At 43.7% G+C, this 22964-nt stretch overlaps 1 protein-coding gene across 1 annotated transcript in view; it reads left to right on the top strand.

Moving 5' to 3' along the window:
* The window catches only part of ITPR2 (inositol 1,4,5-trisphosphate receptor type 2), a 265394-nt gene extending 243610 nt beyond the window's left edge, over positions 1-21784 (top strand). The window contains exons 56-57 of the mRNA XM_054072496.1: positions 16600-16761; positions 18024-21784. Coding sequence (XP_053928471.1) covers positions 16600-16761; positions 18024-18110 — 249 coding nt within the window. The 3' untranslated portion in view covers positions 18111-21784. The remainder of the gene's footprint in view (positions 1-16599; positions 16762-18023) is intronic.
* The last annotated feature ends 1180 nt before the right edge of the window (positions 21785-22964 follow it).

The following is a 22964-nucleotide window of genomic DNA, read 5'->3' on the forward strand; positions in this document are numbered from 1 at the left end:
TGTTTAAAATTATTATATAAAGAAGTATTTACCAAATATTATGGCCATTTAGATATCATGAGGAAAAACACATTCCCCATTTTGTCAAATTCTTGGGTTTGGGGTTTTGGTTTGTTTTGGTTTTAGATACTAAAGTTTGAAAATTTATATGAATAGTGCTCCCTTGAGCTAGTGCTGTTGTCTCTCTTCTTCCTACCTCAAGCATCATGTTTTTGCCTTCTTTTTCTGTTAGATACCCAGAAGTGGGTATTAAATTCAAAAGCAGCACTGGGAATAGTGCCAAATGAGCCACTGAGAAACCTCACAGTAGTTGTCATTCTGCCCATGCTGTGTGCTGGGCAGTGCAAGTCCTTTTCCCTCAGCATCCTTCTCTCTCCCTGCCTCATCCTTCTGCCTCACTGCTCTGTGTTTTGTCATGCTCACACCTCAGGAGCAAAGGTGTGATGTGGGCTGTGGCAACACAGAGCTGCTTCCCAAGTTCAGGTATCGGCAGTGATGCTGCAAGGTCCTGGCTAGGGTTGCTCCAGGTGTCTGTGACCCCCAGCATAGTGGCAGCAAACAAGCTGGATTTGCTTGTGTATAGTCTTTGGCACAACCGTGTGTGGCCTGCAAAGGGATTTTTTTTCATTCTAGCCAACCTCGGCAGAAGTAGCTGACTGTCAAAACAGCAAAAATGTGAGCCAATTTGGAGCTGCAGAGCCTGACAGCTGTGGGTCAAGAGCCTGGCTGCCTGTCCTTTCATACCATGGGGCAGTGAGACATTGTCCCAGGGTTAGTTAGTGAACATAAAGTCCTTTCAATGGTGCCAAATCCTGGTGTGCACCCCCAGCCTTATGTCCAACAGATTCACTGGCCTTCCCCAAGAAAATTACAGGGAACACTGGCTCTAGAGGAGGCAGGTCCAAAGGAAATACAGACAGACGAGGTGAGACAGTGAAAAAGTGCCATAAGGAAAGGGGAAGAGCATGCTGACAGCAGGCGGGCGAGGAGAAGCAGGGTTTATGGAACAAGCTGTTCTTCACTGGTGTCAATTTTTGTCAAAGAATGTAATAAAATAATACGTACTAAGAGGGCTGTTGACCTCAGCTCTTAAAATATAACTTTTTTGGAGAAGAAAAAACTACTGACATCCAGGATTTTTCTATTCTATTGTCTATTGTCTTTTAGAATTTTGGAGTCAAAAGTTTTGCCTGCTAATTTTCATCTGTAGTCTACAGATATTCTTATTACACCCGAGAATTGCTAAACACAGAACAGGTAGCGAAAATGAGAAATATCAATCCAAAGAAACATGAACGCTGCAGAAGGGACACTTTGGTTGTCAAGAAGACACTCTGGGTGTTTTTCACATGCAATCTAGTGATTCATCCTAGACAATTTAAGATGTTTCCTCCCAACAGCTGTCCACCATACTCTTCTGTTGCAATTAACCACAACAATACCAGGGGGGGAAGGACAAGCATTGTGTTTGTTTGCTCCTGAGCTTCTGCAGTTAGCAGCCCAGAGTACTAATGTGAAAATTGATGGCTCTTGAAGTCACGCCATGAACTGCACTGGCTGAGGAGAGGACACAGTACTGATACTGCTGCCGCTTTATAGGTAGGATAATATCAGCAAGGAGAAAGGGCACGCAGCTGATAGGGGTGACCTCTTCAACTGCTACAGCTAAATCTGTCAGGGAGTGAGCTGCAATTCTTAAACTGGCTTACTATAAATAAGCTGAATTTTTAAGGTTTCTTCATTACCATAAATTCTAGTTCAACGTGAAGTTTCTGATCTGCCAACTCACAGACTTGAAAATGCTTACAGGCTTGTGCACACAAATGCTCTGCTGGAGTGGGGCATGAAATTTATAACTTTTGGGAAGCTAATAATGCTCCCATTGTTAGGACTGATTTATTTTAGTTTTTAAAACTGGCCTTCCTCCAAAAACTAGCAGATGTTATCGAAGCAAAACTTACTAGGATGAGATGTATGTACATATCATTAAGCTATGTGACTTTTTCTTAATTACTTTTAAAAGACTGATATAATGCATGTCACATTATAATTAATTACTTACCATGGCAGTAATACCAATGCACAAAAGCTGTGTGCTAAATAAGAACTGAGGTGTCTCTGACAGGCTAATTTCCTGGGAAATACAACATCGGTTTTGTCTGCAGTTGGCTTTTCATAAAATAAGCAATTAAAGAAGTATGGCTAAATAGATTATTTACTGCTCTTATTTTTTATTGTGCTCAAAATAGAAGAGAAAGTGAGCGTGCAGCTCTCTGTGTCCTTCCACACGGACACAGGCCCTGTGGGATGCTAAGATCTTCAGATCCTAGGTGCACCAGGTCCCAGAGAAAGTCCTTTTTCTACATCAAGGCCTGCCTCAGATTCACAGAGGATCTTAGAGCTGTCAAGTGGTAGTACAGAGTCACTAAAATAGAGCTGTAATTGTCCTTCACACAGGTTCAACCACTGCTTGAGTATAGGAGGGCAGGTCGCTCTCCTCTCTTATGCCCAAGTGTTATCCAGTTTTACATTTACAGAATATATTTGAGGTGTTGTTGGTTTTTCTTCTGCTAAGTATCTAATTATTTTTCTATTATTGCTTTACCTTTTGTTCAAAAATGATGTTCATTTGTGTAGGTAGTCTATCACTGCTTTTGCTTCTCTGTACGATTTTGCCTCTGCATTATTATCTTATAGCAGTGCTGAACACCTCCCTCTCCACTTCATAAAATAAGCAATTACAGTAACGTGCCTAATTAGCTGATCTCCTGCTCATTTGTATGTTGCTCAAAGCATGAAAAGTTAGCATCACATGAGGATTTTGCATCTTTGCACAAAGCTCCTTATTCTACAAGAGCTGAGCATCTACTTTTCTGCTTCAAGTGCTCTGCATCTTGGAGATGTGCTCTTTGATCCTCCGTAAATAATTTAGTTGGCCTGCTTGGTTAGGTGATGTGTGAGGTATGGGTAAATAAAGGCAAAGGTGAGCTTCATTTGGTACCTCATTTTAAAAGATTGAGGTTTTAGTGGTCTTAAGTTTATATACATTCTTTCCAGACAGGCAAAATTAATTATCCTGTTGCTGCTTGAATGGGAAACCACAGATCCGGTGCTGGCTCCTTAAAAATGATGCCGTTAGCTGGAGCAGGAGAAAGATTGCTATTAAGGACAGGTGCTGTAGCACAGGCAGATTTGCTTTGTAGCAAGGGTGTGGTGATAACTTTTGTCCCTCTAGCTGACTCACTGGGGGAATGGCCATGCCATTGCTTGGTGCTGTTGTCTCTGCTGCCTCTGTGCTTGACCTCTCGTGTTCTTGTCCTATAGGGACAAGAATCAATGCAACTCTGTCTTGTTTTCTCTTTCTTCAAAATAACTTCTGGATAAAAACCTGTAGTGTTAGTGCAAACTATACAGTGGAACCTAGTGCTCCTTCAAAGTATATGCATTGACATTTGGGTTTGTTTCCCCCTAAGGTCTGGAATCAGTGGTTTGATACTACCTGGCATTAGTCTTTTTGGACCCTGTGGTACTGTAGCTCAGCTTGATTTCCTTTGCTTTTGAAGGACTTGGCTACCTGTCTGTAGACCCATATTTGGGCTTCAAAGACTGATTTTGCTATAAAGATGGGTTCTGCCTTGATAATACAGGGTAGTCACAACTTCCTTGTCCTCCTTCCAATTTCAATTCATTCAATTTGCAACTTAAAATAAATGAGCTGAGTTGGGTCCCTGTTTGTTTATTTGCTTCTGGCCTTAAAACCTCGAGGAGGGGTCTGGACATGAGGCTGTGTTCCTTGAAACTTGCACATCCCCATGAGCATGGAGTGGAGGTGTTCCAGCTGGAGCGTCCTCAAGTCAAGCAGTGCTGCTGGCAGGACACAGACTGCGGTTCCCTGCTGGAATCCACTCCTGCCTTGACCTGCCAGAGACTAGAGCTGTTAACTTTCCAGGCAGCTTGCAAAAGCCATCTTTTATCCTTTGTTAAAGAAGCATGTGGCCTGAGATGGATCTGTGTGTGGGCAAGCCTTTATTCTGTTATTTCAAATGATGGAAAGGCTCTCCAAGGCACTGGATAGGCACCTACTGTTGTGCTTAAAGTCCAGGGAGTAACAGAGCCTCAGTTATCCTGGGACTGGATGTGTATGGCTGTGCCTGATGAAAACTGGACCTTAACTGGGGTCACAGATAGTGATAAGAAGTTCAACCCCAGAGGAATAATGTGATGAGTAGATCCCAAACCATATAAACTGAATTGGGTTTTGCACTATGGGAGGAGCAACAATCACAAAACACTTCATTACTGTTTGAGAATATTATTGCAACATTTGAAAACAATTATTGTTCTTTGTATTACAGTGGTACTAAGCTTCTGGCTTCTTGAATGGGAAAGAGACTCCAAAATTGTCCACAGCTAGGCAGATAAGAACAAATGCTGAGGAAAGGAAGGACTACAGGTTTGCTCAAAGACATAAAGGCAATGTAAAAGAACAGGGAGATGAGTTTGAGGTCATTGCCTTACCAGACACACTATTTAAAAGTAAATAAAAGTAACTTTGGTTGGACTCTAAACGTAGTAGTGAGATTCAGCAAGAAGTAAAACAGGGAAAGGCTACAAAAAATGTAATTCTGCTTCTGAGTTCTCACAGTTCAGAGACAGTAAGATTTGGTGGGGTTGGGTGAGCTGGTTTTACAAGGTGTTAGGGATCTGATGAAGTTACCTCTTTTCTGTATCTGTCATGGGAAGAAAAGTCCACCAGCCCATATTACTCTGCATGGATAAGTTTCTGAATTTGTGTAGCTTTGGTCTCATTGTGCCGTTTATCTTTTGGGATCAGCTTTATGAGATTTGTGCCAGGTTTTTCTATTTGTTTGCAAGGCTAGTTCATGGAATCGTCTCTTTTTAGTGTGGTGGATGTGTGTATGATAAAAAGCTAAGATTGCATCATCTTTAATAAAAGGGAAGATATACAGCCTAAAGAAATCAGATTAGTTGTAGAGAAAGAAATCAATCAGGTTGGCAAATTGTATCTTTGGGACAAAGTGCAAAATCTTTGTTTCATACAGTATTTATTGAACAAATTTGTTGAGAAGATGGTTAAAAATGCTCTACAGGGAAAAAAAACGGGAACCATTTTGTTCAATTTAAATGACATTGATGTATTTTTTACGTCATGAAATCTTGCAATATTACCAACAACAATCCCTGATAAAGTACTTTACCCAATTGCCTCACAGGGCATTTTGAGATAAAAGTATATATGGGAGATTGTAAATTGGCTGCATCCAATTTATATGTAATGGAACCCACTGCAGCCATCCTACAAAATTCAATTGATCGGGAATCACATTATGCTTCTGTGAGTTTGGGGTAGTAGGAGCTTTAAGGAGTCTCCAAAATGAACGGGCAACTTTAAATCATATTTAATGAACCCTGTATATTTTATACACATGTGATTAAAATGTTTCTTCTGTTTCTCATTTTACTGACTGCTGATGAATGAAGATTGTGACTCTGGGTTCGTGAAACTGATCATCTGCCTGTTCTCAGGAGAAAATGCATTTTAATTGAACAGAGCAACAAATATTAAAATACTTGGCTGAAAAAAACAAGGAAAAGGCAAAAGCAGATCTGTACAGAGGATCCATTTCAATATTTTCCTATCAATGCGAGCAAGAGCATTAAATGAAAATGTAGCATAGGCAGATAAAGGTCCACAAAGTACCATGGTGTTTTTTTCTTTTATTGATCTGTGCTTGCAGCCTCTGTGAGCAAGTACACAGTAGGCACAAATCTAAACGAATAGATGTTTCACCTTGAGGGCCTGGTTTTGCTGGTTTCTACCCATTTTCCAAATGGAATAAAAGCGCTCCATGCTTTCCAGTAGCAGGTGGCACCTTGTGGGAGTGGCGTCTCATCCAGCCACAGCCAGACCTGACAAGGGGCCACTCCTTGGCTGTTGTGTCTTCAAAGAGATACCTAGATCTTTTTCCTCTCCTCTTTGACTGATACTCGAGTATGTGCATTTATGCATGTGTATGCTAGATATGCATGATCACATCGTTGCTTAAAAAAGCAATTCTGTATGACCTATTGGTGATGGGTAATAATTCTGATTCATTTCAAAAGAAAATGTTGTTTTTTAAATTGTCCTTCCATACTGTACCATGTGCAAAATACATCACAGTCAAAATGGGCCCAAAGCAGGACCATTTAGATCAGGATTCAAAAAGCCTTACCTCTGGCAGTATCCTAAACCAAAACAATTGTGCTGCAGTCAGCGAAGCTCTGCCTGTGTAAAGCCGAAAACAAGGTCAAATACTGAAACCTCTGAAAAACGAGTCTCCAGCTGAGTCTTTGTATTTCTCAGAGATTCTGTTTCACCAAATTGAAGCTAAAGGTAGGAAATGGACAGTACGTACAAAATACAAGGTGACAGGGCCAGAGAATTAAAGCTAAATATGAAAAAAACCCATGAATTTCAACAAACATAAAGCCAAACCCTGTGCTACAAAAAATATGAAGTAGAGGTCATGATTTAGAGTTTAACTGTGGAGTTAAACCCTGATCTACTGAATCAAAACTGCACTTACCTTGATGAAAACTGGTTAAAATTTGTGGAGTCCTTACCAGCTGAGTGGTGAGAATATCTCTAAGGAGCAGACAAAATCTGTCCACAGCAGTGGCATGATACTGTAGGGTATCTTTACATTACAGTGGGATTAGTGTCATTGCCTTTTGTCTGGACCTCAGGTGCTGGAGTGCACCTGCTAACACGTTTTGCAAAGGAAAATCAGTATTAAAAGAGCAGGTTGAAGCAGGGCTTCAACATTCTAGTGCAAGCAGTGTGGTAGAGAGGACTGGCAAGGGGCTGGAGAAGCATTGTAATTCTGTTCGCTTTAAGCAGAAATACCATAACCATTCAGCTAGGCATGATCCAGTCTGGAAAATGAACGGTGGATTTGCTGAAATGATGTCAGGGGGAGCAGGAGAGAAAGAGGGAGAAAGAAGAGGGCTGGAGGCATTTTGCAAGGGAGAGGGCTGCATGGGCAGCCCTCTCCTGTGACAGGGCACTGGGGGAGCAGGGCCTGAGGGATTCAAGAGCAGCACCACAATAAGCTGTGAAGGAGGAGACCAAAAACTGCCAGGTGCCTCTGCGCAGAGGCAGCCATTGCATTGCACTGTGCTTCCCCCACTGAAGCAGCTGGAACTAAACCAGAGCCTCCCATGCTGCCATTAAAAGGTTCTTTTTTTAAGGACATGTGCACTTAATGTCAAAATATTGAAACCATACCCACATGAATAAAGTTACTAAGCCAGTGATTCACTGCTATTTCAAATCTCTATCTAGCCACAGTAAATTTCTGCTCAGTAGTGACAGTCTGTGTCCACATGCAGGCTGTGATTTACAGTTCTGTGTTTTGTATCAACAACATCTGTTTAACAAAAGAAAAAAAATAAGCCAAGAACATTTATTTTCTAATCTCTGTACCAGATGTTGTTGGGTTATGCACAAGATCCAGGGATTATATCAGAAATAATTTAATTATTTTAAATGAATAATCCAAAGTGTTTTCCCTAAAGCATGTCCCGTAACCACTAACAACATAAAAACATAGGAATGTGGAAAAATAAAGTCATATTTTGCACATATCTATAATTATATCTATTTTAAGGACTGAAATATTAAGCACCAAATCCTAGCTTCAGATGGTAGAGCTGGAATTCTTGAAGATTTGCGGAGCAGAATATCTGTTCTCAGGGTTATGTTAGAGATAAGGTGGCAGAGAGTGATTGAAAGAGCAGAAGAAATCAGCAGTTGAGAAACGAACATGTCCTGCTGGGAAGGGAAGAAATGAAAAACAGGTGTGGCTTCAGGGAGAATAATGCTGGGGTGGGATACAAGCTTAAGTCCTCCAAGCACGCAGAAGTTGCACCATGCTCTTGTGAGTCCATGGCCAGCTGTGATACCTGTGCACCTGCAGGTTCCCTCATTTCTCACCTGGAGAATGGCTGGAAGGTACAATCTTAGTGAACTGGTGGCAAAGCTGCTTAATTCAGCTTCTGTTTTCCACCTTCTAGGGTAAGGCTGCTCAGGGTTGAAGCAGGATTGCTTCCCTTGACATGCTGGCTACGCTCTTGCTGATTCAGCCCGAGACATGGTTGGCCTTTCTCACTAAGGGCACACTGTTGACTCTTGTATTTAGCATTTGCATATGGTTTTGCCCACAACTGTAGTGCAAGATCAGAGTCAAACTTATGGTCTCAACTGTAAAAGTTATTTTCATGATCCTTTCCATCCCTTGAAGGTAAATGCCAAATTCCTTAGTTGTGTTTGATAAGCAGATTTTGGGGTGTTTGTTCCTGGAAAAGCAGGATTCTTGACAGAGTATCAAAACTGCAACATACAGCATCAGAAAAAAAAAAATCTTCGTGATTTGAGGTTTATTATCATTCCTCACCACAATTTTTGTGGGGATATCTCAAGTGGGAATGCTGATACTAAAACACTGAGACATTTATATTTGACTGGCCTGGATATGAGTCTTGAAGAACTCACAATTATTCAGAATTATACTGATAGATTCTGTTGCAGCCCTGAAAAGTATTCAGCCAAGTTAAAATGAAAGTAAATGCATCAGTGATGCTGCGAAAGCAGACGGTGGGTCTGTGTTACAGTTCCAACCTTCTTTCAGGGGGAAATAGATTTCTATAGTTTTCTGTGAGTTATGGAAGCTGTGGCCTGTGTTAATCCAGTATAGACCCTGCCAGACACATTAGTTTTCTTGTTGCATAAAGATTTATCTGTAATTGCCAAAGTTTTTTATTTTCCTTGAATTACTGTTGTGGATGCATATAGATGCATAACAATTCCTAATTTCCCTCTGTATATGCTTGTACAGTGCAGATTGCTTATCAAGTACGGTCTTAACATTAAAGTGTCAAACAGGATTTGCAGAAAGCTGTTTGGGTTTGTAGTTTAGGATGAACGTTTATCAAATTGTGGATTAGCTGAATCATGCACTGAACCAAATTATTATTGTCTGTGATTAAATCACAAAGTGGTTATTGCCCTGTGTCATCTAAAGCACAAGATAGTTTAAATCTTTAAAATTTGTTTTTAAGGTGGCTATAGAAGCTACATAACTACAGACTTTTAGGACCAGGCTCTGGCCCTAGGCAGAAAAATAATAACATTCAAAAAATTGTTTGGACTGATCACTCTCTGCTTATACGGGCAGCAGATCTGGGAAGGGAATGGATGGACTTATTTACATTTCAGACATACAGAATAATTTCTTGGTGAACAGATCTCTTTGTACCCGGCACTGAAGTATTTATTCAAGGTGCTGGCTCAAAAAAAGGGGAGTGAACAGCCTGTTCGTTCTCGTGCCTGAAAGGACATGAGCAGCAATGCCGATGGTTTGTTTGCCTTCGTGCTGAGACACAGATCCTAGGACACAACAGAGTCACAAGAGGGTGAAGCTGTACTGTGCTTCCCAGCAGTGCTGCTCCCCAGCTGTGGAGGCCACAGGATGGCCACCAGTGGCTCTTGTCAACACCAGTACAGCAGGGTTTTACCACCCCAATGGGCACTTGAAAGGCTACAGTCTCCCTAAAGCTGTGGGAGGCTTTTGCTGGGCTGCCATGGTGGTCACTGTTGGTTGCACACCAATGAACACATGTTGCAGAGTGGGATGCAACTAGCAGCTCAGCAAGGCACACTCAGGTGCTGGTAGAAAACCTTTATGAAGACATCCATGCTCCTCTTCTGCACCCTTCAGTAACCTAGGTTTCAAGCACATCTGTTCTCTCAGCCTCACTATTAGGTGGCAAATCACAGAATCACAGAATCACAAGGTTGGAAAGGACCCACTGGATCATCGAGTCCAACCATTCCTAACACTCCCTAAACCATGTCCCTCAGCACTTCATCCACCCATTCCTTAAACACCTCCAGGGAAGGCGACTCGACCACCTCCCTGGGCAGCCTGTTCCAGTACCCAATGACTCTTTCTGTGAAGAATTTTTTTCTGATATCCAACCTGAACATCCCCTGGCGGAGCTTCAGGCCATTCCCTCTTGTCCTGTCCCCTGTCACTTGGGAGAAGAGGCCAGCTCCCTCCTCTCCACAACCTCCTTTTAGGTAGTTTTAGAGAGTAATAAGGTCTCCCCTCAGCCTCCTCTTCTCCAGGATAAACAACCCCAGCTCTCTTAGCTGCTCCTCTTCTCCAGCCCCTTCACCAGCTTCGTTGCTCTTCTCTGGACACGCTCCAGAGCCTCAACATCCTTCTTGTGGTGAGGGGTCCAGAACTGAACACAGTATTCGAGATGCGGTCTCACCAGTGCCGAGTACAGAGGGAGAATAACCTCCCTGGACCTGCTGGTGACCCCATTTCTGATACAAGCCAAGATGCCGCTGGCCTTCTTGGCCACCTGGGCACACTGCTGGCTCATGTTCAGTCAGCTGTCAACCAGCACCCCCAGGTCCTTCTCTTCTGTGCAGCTCTCCAGCCATTCTTCCCCCAGTCTGTAGCGCTGCATAGGGTTGTTGTGCCCCAAGTGCCGGACCCGGCATTTGGTCTTGTTAAACCTCATGCCATTGGCCTCAGCCCAGCGGTCCAGCCTGTTCAGATCCCTCTGCAGAGCCTCCCTACCCTCCAGCAGATCGACACTTCCTCCCAGCTTAGTGTCATCTGCAAACTTGCTGAGGGTGCACTCAATGCCTTCATCCAGGCCATTGCTAGAGACATTGAACAGAGCTGGACCCAGTACTGAGCCCTGAGGAACTCCACTTGTGACTGGCCTCCAGCTGGAGTTAACTCCATTGACCACCACTCTCTGGGCCCGGCCATCCAACCATTTTTCAACCCAGGAGAGTGTGCGCCTGTCCAGGCCAGAGGCTGACAGTTTCTGAAGCAGAATGCTGTGAGAAACTGTGTCAAAGGCTTTACTGAAGTCCATCCTTAAGAGCCATGTCACTTGCCTCACTTAAGTCACCAAGGAGCAAATGATCTGTGCCAGACAGGCGAATGGTGGGCTGGAAGATGAGGAGGCCAGCCTCTTGCTCTGGTGCGCGCAGCTGGGGAGGTCACAACCCAGAAGGAGTCATGGGCAGTCATCACTGCTTTTCTGTTTGAACAGATAGGAGGGAAGTCCCAAAACAGCTTGTTTTCATGTTGCAATAAGGGGTCACAGGGTAGAAAGGGCTAAGAGTCACTACATTAGAGTCTGCTGGAGAAATGAAAGTCTGGACAGCTGATGATGGCGTGGCACTCTGAGCCCACAGCAGTGGCACCGGCAGAAAGTATGTGTTCAGCTGCATTCACTCCTCTACTTCACCCCCCCTCCTACCTTTTGACCTATTTTCTCTCATTGTTATCCAGTAATCTATTTTTTAAAAGGCTCAGTCCAATCTTTCCTGCTGCTTGCAGCTGATCCATCTCACTGCTAGCCTGTGAAACCAGCACCTCCTAAAGAAATGTCCCTCTGCCAATTACTCCGGAGGCATGGATTCAGCTCAGCGTGAGAGCTTGATTGAAGCCAATTGGCTGTGCCAACAGGACAGGGATGGCTCAAGAAAGACTTTTTATGAAGTATAGAAACTCTAAACAAATTTCTTCAGTCTTTTCTCCATCCATGCTCAGTCGAAGCTAGCAAAGTCAGAAAATGGCAATATTTTACCGAAAGGAGAACCTAGCCTATAGCTTTGCCCTCCCCCTGGGAAGCCTGTAGAAGGGAAGGAGAAAGTTGCATAGAAAACTCCAGGAGGTAAACGAGGACTTTTGCTCTGAGCATGCCTCTCTGAGAAGAAGGGTTTGTGGTTTCTCAGAAAACAAAGCCTTGTGACTTCTCAATCGTGTGCCCTCACCATTAGTACCTTGCAGCTACGTGTACCCAGAGTACCTTGCAGAGAAGTGCTCACCCCGCATGAGCTGTGATTCCCACTGGAGTCCTGCCAGCCAAGGGAGGAGGATGGAGAGAGCGAGTGTGCTGGATCACCACACAAAGTGTCTGCTCTGCTTGTATGCAGTCTTTTTGGCCGACAGCCTTTTGGCTAGCTCCACCTGCCTTTTTTCCTTCTTTTTTTTCTTTCTGCCCAGCTGAACTGATGGAGATGAGGTTGCAGCTCCCTTCTGTCCCTGCAGCCTTCCTGTCTGGCTGACTCTCTGCCCTGGACACAGATGTATACTGAAATATGAATTCTGCAAGGCACAAGTTATGCTTGCAGAGGGAGCGTGGAGCAAGGCGATGCTGGGATCTGTAGGTGGGCTGCTGTGGTTGGGCTGCAAATAGCAGTGAAATAATGATAACAATGTACTGAATTCAGCCCTCATTGTTTAGAAAGAGGGTTTCAGTACATTTTAACAATTAATTCCATGTCCAGGCAGCTACTATATTTTGAAGTATCCTATCCCTCTGCGAGCTCATTTATGCTCGAGTTATGTCACCTTGTGCTGACCTGGTGGCTGTTGATTGAGTCCTGTGACAGCTGTTTGCAGAGGTTTGCCCTGCTCCCTGCCAGCAGCTTCCTGCCTCATCCAAATTGCTGCTCGGTTCTAGACGAGGTTCAGAATATCTGAGTGAATGTTATCCTGAGCAAAATGGCTGGATTTCAAACAGTAATAGCTAAGGCGTGACATATAACACCCTGCAGAATCCTGTCCCCACGCCAGTCAAGAAGGCAAAGCAGGAATGCACCTGCAGTGTAGACAAGGCATGTTACAGCTTTGACATATGTTAGTTGGTCAAGGTGAACCCTGGACTAAGCCCATAAACATTTAAGTCCCAGAACAAATGTTTGGGGTTGTACAAACATGTTAACTACCTCCATTTAATTGGCAAGCAATTACCTTGAAGTAAAAATAGCTTTCCCATAGCTGAGAAGTCACAGAGTGCCTGTTGTCCTCCCCATGAACACTTACGGATCACTAAAATTTTCAGCAGAGGTGTCCAGTTTGCCTTCTGGATCTGGCAAGTTTGTGATCAAAAAGTTTTTGTCCCGAGTAGCGTTTGCCTTTTGTTTGTGGTATAGACTCAGAAAACAGGGCTCTGCACCAGAGTTAATTTTCATGCTCCCCCTTAAAAAAGTTCTGCAGTTCATAATGCAATGAACAACTAAGGTAATATTGACCAACAAAAGCATGCAGTTCAGCAACAGAATATACCTACTCTGTGAGCTATAATGGGACTATTGGTGAAAGCGATATAAGTATTTTCACTTAAGCTGGAAGGCTAGAATGTGTTTCCTACTGACCTACTGAATTTTAAACCTTTGTGATACTTTGCATGACAAAGATACACAGCTGGACTGGATTTTATTGATGTATATGCAACTGAAAACCAAGGAGCAAAGTCCTGCTTGCACTCAACATAGCACTTGGGACTACCAAGGGAGAGATGTTTTGCCTCTCTGCTGCCAGGAAAAGCTGTAGAAGTCAGTAACATCTTGTCATGAGGCCTCCGGTCCATGCAAACCCGTCAGGTTCTGCTAGAATTTGGATCAAGTTCTTGCATGATCCTCCTCAACATTTTGGCAAAAAGTACCCAGAGCTTATCAGTCTGTAACTAAATCACAACTGGATTTCTTTCTTAGAAGAGATTATCACAGCATTGCTGGAAAGTCAAAGCTAGGCACATTTGAATGCATGGACATGAGACTCTCCTGTGAGTCTAGGGCTCATGGTGGCCCAGATGAGCTGGCACGTGGTTCAAAGTGGTTCCAGTTGAAGAGCTACCATCAGCTTTGCAGGTTGTGTGGCAACAGATGAGGTGCTGTGTGCTCTGTTCTTGTCCTTACCTGCTCCTGGTCATCCCTCTTCCCAGGAAGTATAATGTGCCAAGAGGGAGGGAAGCAGGTGACTCTGGGAGCCTTGAGAGAAGCAAGCCCACTGAGCTGGAACATCTGGCATCTGCATGGATTTGTGTGGTGTTCCTCTGGATGCTGCAGTGTGGTGGAGGGTCAGTCCACAAAAATCTTTCCAAGGCAGTCGGCAGTCTCTGCCTTACATCCCACAGAAGCGAGGGAGTGGCAGATGGAAAACAAAACCAGCAAAGTGCATTTCGCAATCCTTGCAGCAGTACTCGGCAAACACAAGAACCACAATGATGGAGTCTCAGCGTGCAGCTTGGCTTTAGAAACTTTGGTGTTATGGTGAGCCTTGCCAAAAAGGGCTCCTGGCCCTTCAGCTGGCCCCTAGGGCCAGGCAGCCTTGTATTTGGTCTCTTCAGATGCTTAAAGCAAAAGAAACTGTAATAGGTGCAGATACCAGAGCTTTCCAGGAAGCATTCAGATACAAGTACAGCTCTGTTCACTGTGGATCCTTTGAATTCACTTTCTGTGCCTGTAGTGGCAGACAAATTTGCTGGCAAATGTTTTGCAAAAAAAGGCATTGATCCAGAAAGGCACTGTGCACAAACTAAGCTTAGTATAAATGAGTACACCTGTGCTTAGTGCTAGGCACGTGATGAATGCTCTGCTAGATCCTGGCCAAAATAAATGTACAATAAATATCAGAGCATACTCATGGAAAATGAATGCTGATCTTGTAAGCAGAAATGCGTGCAGCAGAAATAGGAGTGTACCGCTCCATGTGTCCTCTGGGGATATCCAGCAGGGAGGGTCACGTGCACTCTTTTCGAGCTCACCACTGGAGCTGGTGAAAACAGGTTTTGATTTGAATGAGTTATGACCCATTGAAAATGGCATCATGTGTAACCACAGTAAATTGTCATAATGAGATCACGAGGCTCAAAAAGTCGGCAGCGAGGAAAAAGGCCTCATTCCACCAGTGCATACGGCTGACTGAGCCCTGGGCTGCAAAATGCAGCAGAGGGGCACAGTCTTATTCCCAGAACATCTTGTCAGTTTATCGACAAGACCAGCGGTTGCACAGCCAGACAAAAAAACTCGTTAGAAGTTTTGAGTTAAAAAGAAGAAAACAAGCCAAAATTCTTATGGCTTTACATTTAGTCTTATCCAGGGTAACAGAGGGGACTGAGCTAACACAAGTAGTGGGAAAACACGAATACTGTAAGTGCTTCTATGTGTACTGAGCATTAGCTTGGTTATTTCTAAACCGTGTTGCTGTCAGAGGAGAGTGTTTGGTGATCAGGGCAGAGCACTGCGTACTTGAAAGCAACTCTCTCGGAAAGCAGGATAAAGCTGTATTCGCTTGATGCATCCCCGGGCTCACAGCTCTGCCAGGCGAGCCTGTGTGGACCCTGCTCACGTACAGCTGCCCTGGGCTGCCCAGCTGTAAACACTGCAGAATCATTGCTGGCTTTTCTATTTTCATGGTGAGGCAAAATCTAAGAATACAGTAAGTTCAATGCACTTAAAACTTTACCAAGCCCTGACAGCATTAAGTGGTGCAGCTCTTGCCTGCCAGGAATCTTGTATATGGACTTCTGGAAAGAACTCCTTTTCTTTCCTCCTTTTCTTTCCACCTTTTCAGTATAGTGGTATTTGTATGGGGCCATTCACAGTGCAGGAGACTGGAAGAAACACACTTCAATTCGTTTTGTTTCTCTTCTAAAGTTATCAAGTGCACGTGTCCGCAGAGGCCCGTTGTAAAACACCGTGCATATGATCTAACCACATCCTCCCACTACCCCCAAGGTGGAGGGCAGAGGTGCATTGAGGAAACACATGGGCAGCTACAGGACCTGCTTCCTTGGTCTCCTGCCTTAAGGCAAACTAGGTTGCTTGCCACATGTTTGCCACTCCTATTGGGCTTGCACCCTTCAATCTCCTCTGTCTGCTGTGCTTTGCACACAAATATCTGTGCCCTCGAGCTATGGAGACAATTCAGGCTAATGCTAACATGCAGCACCTTCCTGACTCATATCGTCTATTTACAGCATTTTTATTGTTATTATTAAATTCATAGCCTGAGTTTATGGGTAGAGAAGCACCCAATTCAGTGCTGTGTAGTGCTTGGACCTTAGCAGATTAACCCTTTGCCACGGGCCTGGAGTTGCATTTACCTAAGGTATACAAGCGGACTATCACGCTGAAGCCTAAGCCATTCCCAGGGACCCTAATCTTCTGTTGTGGGTAGCTGAATCCAAGGTCCCTCTGCTCTTGCAGTAGGCATGCTCCAGGCTAGTCTGGAGAGGACTTCAGCTTGTCTTGTTTTCCTGAGATTGTCTCACTGACATTGCTGCAAGGACAGTTGAAATAGATGGAGGCCAGCCAAGCTGAAGAGACAGTGGGGAAATGTGTCCCTGCATACACTTAAGAATAAAGCACAGGGAGTACTCCTGGTGCCCGTGTACCAGAGAAGTCTCCCCAGAGCTAACCCAGTGGGCGTTTCTGCATGCCAGAGCCACAGATGAATGTGCTAACACTGCGTACGCTGCAATACAGGTGCAGCTGTGAGGAACCAGGATTTTCTAGTTGTTGTTTCTTTGTAGCTGAGGAGAGCCAAGAATAAAAATGCTTGCATAAAATACTTAATGAATTTGCTGCTTCTTAAGCTCACTTGCTGTGTGTCATCCACTGAGTAGAAGTCCTTCTGAGTTTTCATTCTCTAGTCTCAGCTTAGTAGCATGGCATAAACCCCTACTAATGTTACTAATTTTTCTAATACTGTGTAGGAGAAGAATTTGGACTGGTTCCCTCGGATGAGAGCTATGTCCCTGGTTAGCAATGAAGGTGACAGTGAGCAAAATGAAATCAGGAACCTACAGGAGAGGCTGGAGTCAACCATGAGCCTTGTAAAACAACTTTCTAGTCAGCTGGCCGAGCTCAAGGAACAGGTAAGTGTTCTGCATTGCGTAGCAACATGAACCTGTGTACGTAAATGCACCAGCTTTCATCAGGTCACAGTCAGGGCAACATTACAAAAGAGACTTTTGTCTTAGAAAGATTTTCTCCTTCCCTTAAGTAAGCTTTCTGAGTAGATACACCGATACGGGTTTGGAATGAAATTGTACTCTTATTACCAACAGCAGAAAACAGGTAAGGAGAAAAGCCGAGGGGGAACTAGTTAGGAAATCCTCCCAGTAAGTGTACGAGAATAGAGGGAAAAGTGCAGAACCAATGACAGGCTTCGCATATGCAGGTACTGCACAACCTGACAATAAAGAAGGTGTCATGCTAGAAGTAGCTGCGTTCTGATGGGGATCAGTAGGAAAGCTTTCTGAATCTGGCACTGGGATTTTTTTCCCCCACTGAGAATGTCAACAATGCTGTTCTGAAAACAATTTGCAAAGCCTGTTGCTTTGCTTGTGTCACCCTTGTCTTTGTGCGCCTCCCAGGGCTCCCCCTTCTCTCCAATATGGAGCACGAGTTGTTGGCCTCATTTAGAACCCTGCTCCTGTCTAAATCACCTTACGTGTTTTCTCTCACTTCAGGATCAAAAAAGGCCAGCTCCTTTTTTGCTAAAGATGCTGGTCACCTCTGGTTTGCTTATTACAGTTTCAGAAAAGTTGCTGTGTTTTCTCTATGGGAAGCACTTCAGTGGCATCAACAGAGTTATCTAATTATCTCTTTTCAAATTCCTCCTTAAAACTCTTTTTTCCCTGTGAAAAACTCAACAAAGGTTTAAACTCGATGTGCTGAGACCATTTCTTATTGTGCTTACCCATATTGTCCAGGTGGAGTTTTTTCATTCCCCTCTGTCTGAATATGTTCTCTCCTGGCTTAAATTTAAACTCTCTGCAGCTGGGACCTGCTTTTAATTCTGTGATTGTACAGCACCAAGTGCAAATACTGACCCTCTGCAGAGCTACACGACATGATAGCAGTGCAAATAATACACTGTAAGACCTGCCACTAGATAAGAATAATGTACAAATGATAATAAAGTGTCCATACTTCGCAGAAAACAGATCTCTCACTTCAAAGACATCTCTTACTTGTAATTTTCAATGCTGAAAAAAAGAATTCCACTCCCTGTTGTTTTGCTTATATGAATCTTGCTCTGTGACTGCTAAATAATTGTAAAAAGGAAAAAAAAAAAAAAAAAAGAAAGAAAAAAAATTCTCAACTCGTGTCTCTCTCTGCCTTTCCACCTTAGATGACAGAACAAAGGAAGAATAAGCAGAGGCTGGGCTTTCTTGGATCAAACACACCCCATGTGAATCATCACATGCCACCACCCTGATACCATGGGGGAGAAGCCGTGACTAGCCTTTCATCAGTATTCCTGCTTTACTATAGAATAAAAAAAACTGAGATTGAGAGGAGTGAACAGTGCCTATTGTTACAAAGTTAAAAACAACCAAGTGCCAAGATGTTAAGTGGTTTAGCTCTGGGAACAATTTGTAGCTGTTTTTCATGGTTGAAAGGGACCGCAACCTCGAATGCGAGAGATACAAGGGAGCTCGTTTGTGTTCGTTCACGGCCGACTCAGCTGCATTTGCGCTCTGCATCTCCATGGCTTCCATGGTTGCTGCCGTGTGTGACGGAGGCTGGGGCAGCATTCGGATGCATCCTTAGAGCTGCCTTCAGACTTCTCTCTAAAGCACTGGCATAACCAAGATGAGCAGAAGGAAGAGAAATGTTTATTAACACAAATACAACAGCCTGGTTCAGAATCAGTAGAAGTCATTTCTGGCTTATTTGCCAAATAGCAACATTAGTCATATTTGCTTGGCATTTACTTTTTTTTTTTTTTTTAAATTACCATAAATATGTCAGTTGGGTAAGCAATGATGTTGCTTCAAGTAACTTCTACTAGGAGGGAAAGGGGAGAAACCTCAAAAGACTGGAAAACAAAAAAAAGAAGGAAAAAAATAGAAAAAGAGTTGCAAAGAGAAACATTAACGCTTTTGAATTTTAGCTGTCACCATGCAATTTCTTATTTATAACATGGAGCACAATGGATCTACAGCTGTGGGAATGTTATGCACACAACACTGACAACATAACTGGAAGTGATTTCTTTCTCCTGGCTTCAAATGTTCTCGATTAATGTGCCCGTGAGTTTTCATATACTGAGGAGTTAAAATGTTTTTAAATTCAAGTTGCAATGGAGGATTCAGGAAAAAAATATACGTACCTGTTGTTTAAAGCATGTATGAGATTTTATTTTTTAAAAAAAAGCTTAGAAATATCTTTCTGCTTGGAACTGTAATGGTGTCATTACCTTCCATAAACTCATCTTCAGCAAGAGCTGACTTGAGTACAAAAGCACCATATTCTGCCAGCTTTCTTCTGAGTTAAGATTATGCCTTTGACTGCCCTTTCTGCTTTCGGTGGCTTGCAAAACTGGCCTGGCTGGTAGGGGATGAGGGGCAAAGCTGATGGAGCTCCTTTCGGTGCTAGGCTCTTCAAAAGGCGGCAGCCAAGTCAGCTGTGCAGGTTTGTGCTCTATCCTCTATTTCCTGGGATGGCTTTAAAAGGAAAGTTACAGGGTTTCCACAGAGCCCAAGAGGGCCTTTCTCTCTTTTAGGAGAAGATTTTTGGGGCACAAACGAGAGTTGTGGTCCCAGTTCACTTTCATTTTCAATGAGTTTTAGTTACCTAATTGTCCTCAGTGCATTTGAAAATGCTTCTCTGTTATGTGGAGTCATTTTTTAAACTAAAATATTTTTGCAATTATTTCCCCCCTGTAAATTTCCATTTTGTTATAAAAGCCATTTTGATCTTGTTTCTCCCTAAAGAAATGATGTTGTCTTATTTAAGGCACAATTCAAACCAACAATCCTGGAGTAAAGGGAGGGAAGGGATATTTCCCTGTCTTCATCCCAAATTAAAACCTGTTCTTGGATGCCATCTCTTTTTTTGTGTCAGTGAAGTGGCTGATTAGGGTCTGATTCTTCTACCATTAATTTCCTGTTGGCTTCAATTGTGTCCTTCAAAAATACTGTGTGGAAAGCAGGGGTTTGTGTATTTTACGGAAAGAAAATCTCTTTCTGTTGGCTTTCTTTTAGTCCATAGAGCATCCTGGTTTTAGAATCATAGAATCATAGAATAGTTAGAGTTGGAAGGGACCTTAAAGATCATCCAGTTCCAACCCCCCTGCCATGGGCAGGGACATCCCATTAAATCAGGCTGCCCAAGGCCCCATCCAACCTGGCCTTTTGATAGGTGATGGCCATTTACAGCTTTAGGGTCTATTTTTCCTGTTAAGAAATTCCCACTTCCAGACAGCACCCTGCCTCTGTGTGCTAAGATGAAGAGCAAGTGGTGGTTGTCAGGAATGACACATGGCCAATAGAAGTGAATGGTGGGAGACTAATTTATCTATAACTCCTCTGCTGGTGGGTTCACAGCCTTGCTGCTGCCAGACATCAGCTGCTTCCCAAGGCGAGGGAGTGTGTGGAGACAATGGGAGCTGGGTTGAGCCGGTCAGTGCTGTGTGTTTGCTTCTGAGACTGGAGTAACCTTTTCCACTCGAAAGACCAGACAAGTCTGGGCTTTGAAGAGAAGAGCAGAGCAGATGTGGCTGTGGCATGAGGAGCTCATGGTGGAAAAGCTGCTAGGTCAAAGCAGAATACAGAAAAGCAGTTATCCTCAATGAATGACTGAAATATTTTAGGAGTAAAGCTTGAAAGTGCCTTTCTTTCATGCTTACTGTGCATGAGGTCTTGATGCTACGGCTCCAGCACCTCTGTGGTGGTGAAAACCGCTTCCGTAAGCCTCACCTGCCGGTGAGGAAGGGCTATCATGTATCAATTAGTGTTCAGCACTAAGAGACTTGCAGCAAATTGATTCTGGGACTTGGCATCAGCCACGTGCCATGCAGTAACCAGCCAACAGTGTGAGATAAAGCCAGATTTGCCTCTCTGACTAGACCTATTGTACATCATGAAGCCAAAGGAGTTGTATCAAGTTTAAAGTGGTAAGTTGGTAGAGAATCAGACCCTGTAGCCATTTTAATTCAAATTAGTTTACGCAGTTCATCAGATCGAGTCACAGCTTCTGTTTCAACAAGTCCCTCTTCCTCATAGATGTGTTTATTAGAGAGATAAAGCACAGTTTAATGATAAGATAAATTAAACGATCGTTATTTATTGGGGGGGGGGCAGTTGGCTAATACTGGAAGTGGTTGGCACTTCTCTTGTTTACACTTGGAAAAAAGCAGCTGAACCACTGTGCATTGAGCATGGTTTCTGCTGTTGGATCTGGAAGGACCTGAGGCTCGATGCATTTGTGCCCTGAGCTCAGGCCTGCAGTTGTGTGCTGCTGGTGCTTGCTCTGTCTCGCACCCCAAACAACATCCTCCTCAAGGCTCAAGAGACCAAATACTGCTCTTCAGAAGGAAGAGCTGTGTCAAAACCAGAGCTAACAGATGCCGCTTCGCCTTTGCCATGGTGCCTTTCTGCTGCTGATAGCTTTCAAGAGAGACCTCCATAATCAATAACAGTAGGTGATGCTACTTGCACAGATTGTAAATATATTTCAGGAATGTTTTGACGTTTTTGCTGATTCTGTCAAAACCTAGGCTCTGCCCTGTTCTCATCCATGTGAGCAATCTGTACACTCACACCTGATAACTTAAGCAGGAGGCTTCTTACATGAATTATAGTTGCAGGGCCAGACGCCAAGTCTTAAAGATTGTGAAATATCCCTGTCAATGAGTTTATAACACAAATCATTGTTTTATACATATATTTATATGTATGTTTTTGTTTAATGCAGCTGGGGTAGCCACTTCTTAGGCAAGCTTTCTTGCCACTTCTTTACCTTATCTATTTATATGAAATGATTGCAAAGAAGTTAAAACATCTATGAGCTTTTAATGCCTTAGAGAGATTTATAATGATAAGCTCCTTGATAGTTAAAATCTACTTAGTAAGTATGTTCATTGCTGCTGAATGTTACTTTTAATAAAGTGTCTCATTTTATATACGTCTGTCTCTCTCACTCTTGGTGCTAATGTGTGGGAAAATGTGTGTTGCTGAATTGAAGAAAGCTAGGAAACCCAGGCTGGTTGTCTTGCATGGGAGACCAGACTATGGGTATGCATCTGTTTCTTGTAAGTGACAAAGCAGGTGGCATCATAGAATCGTAGAATAGTTTGGGTTGGAAGGGACCTTAAAGATCATCCAGTTCCAACCCCTGTGCCATGGGTAGGGACATGTCTCACTAGATCAGGCTGCCCAAGGCCCCATCCAACCTGGCCTTGAACACCTCCAGGGATGGGACATCCACAGCTTCCCTGGGCAGCCTGTGCCAGTGCCTCACCACTCTCATGGTGAAGAAATTCCTCCTTAAGGCTAGTCTAAATCTTCCCCTCTCCAGTTTATACCCATTGCCCCTAGTACTATCACTACAAGCGTTTGTAAAAAATCCCTCCCCAGCTTTCCTGTAGCCCCTTTCAGGTACTGGAAGGTCACTATAAGGTCTCCTTGGAGCCTTCTCTCCAGACTGAACAACCCCAACTCTCATAGCCTGTCCTTGTGTGGGAGGTGCTCCAGCCCTCGATCATCCTTGTAGCCCTCCTCTAGACCTGTTCCAAAAGCTCCATATCCTTCTTACACTGAGGATTCCAGAACTGGACACAATACTCCAGATGAGGTCTCACAAGAAAGGAATAGAGGGACAGAATCACCTCCCTCAACCTGCTGGTCATGATTCTTTTGATGCAGCCCAGAATAAGGTTGGCCTTCTGGGCTATGAGCGCCCATTGCCAGCTTGTGTCAAGCTTCTCATCAACCAGCACCTCCAAGTCCTTCTCTGCAGGGCTGCTCTCAATCACATCATCCCTCATCCTGAACTGAAACAGCCTGATCCAAGTTTAGGAATTTGCACTTGGCCTTGTTGAACCTCATGAGGCTCTCAGAGGCCCACTTCACCAGCTTGTCCAGTTCCCTCTGCAACCATCCAACCAATTCCTTATCCACTGAACAGTCCACCCATCAAACCCATATCTCTTCAATTTAGAGAGAAGGATGTTGTGGGGGACTCTGTCAAAGGCTTTACAAAAGTCAAGGTAGATTACATCCATTGGTTTTCCTGTGTCCATTCCTGTGGTCGCCCCATCACAGAAAGACACTAGGTTGGTCATACA

The sequence above is a fragment of the Cuculus canorus genome, chromosome 1 (genome assembly GCF_017976375.1).
Source record: "Cuculus canorus isolate bCucCan1 chromosome 1, bCucCan1.pri, whole genome shotgun sequence".
In the NCBI taxonomy this organism is placed as follows: domain Eukaryota; kingdom Metazoa; phylum Chordata; class Aves; order Cuculiformes; family Cuculidae; genus Cuculus; species Cuculus canorus.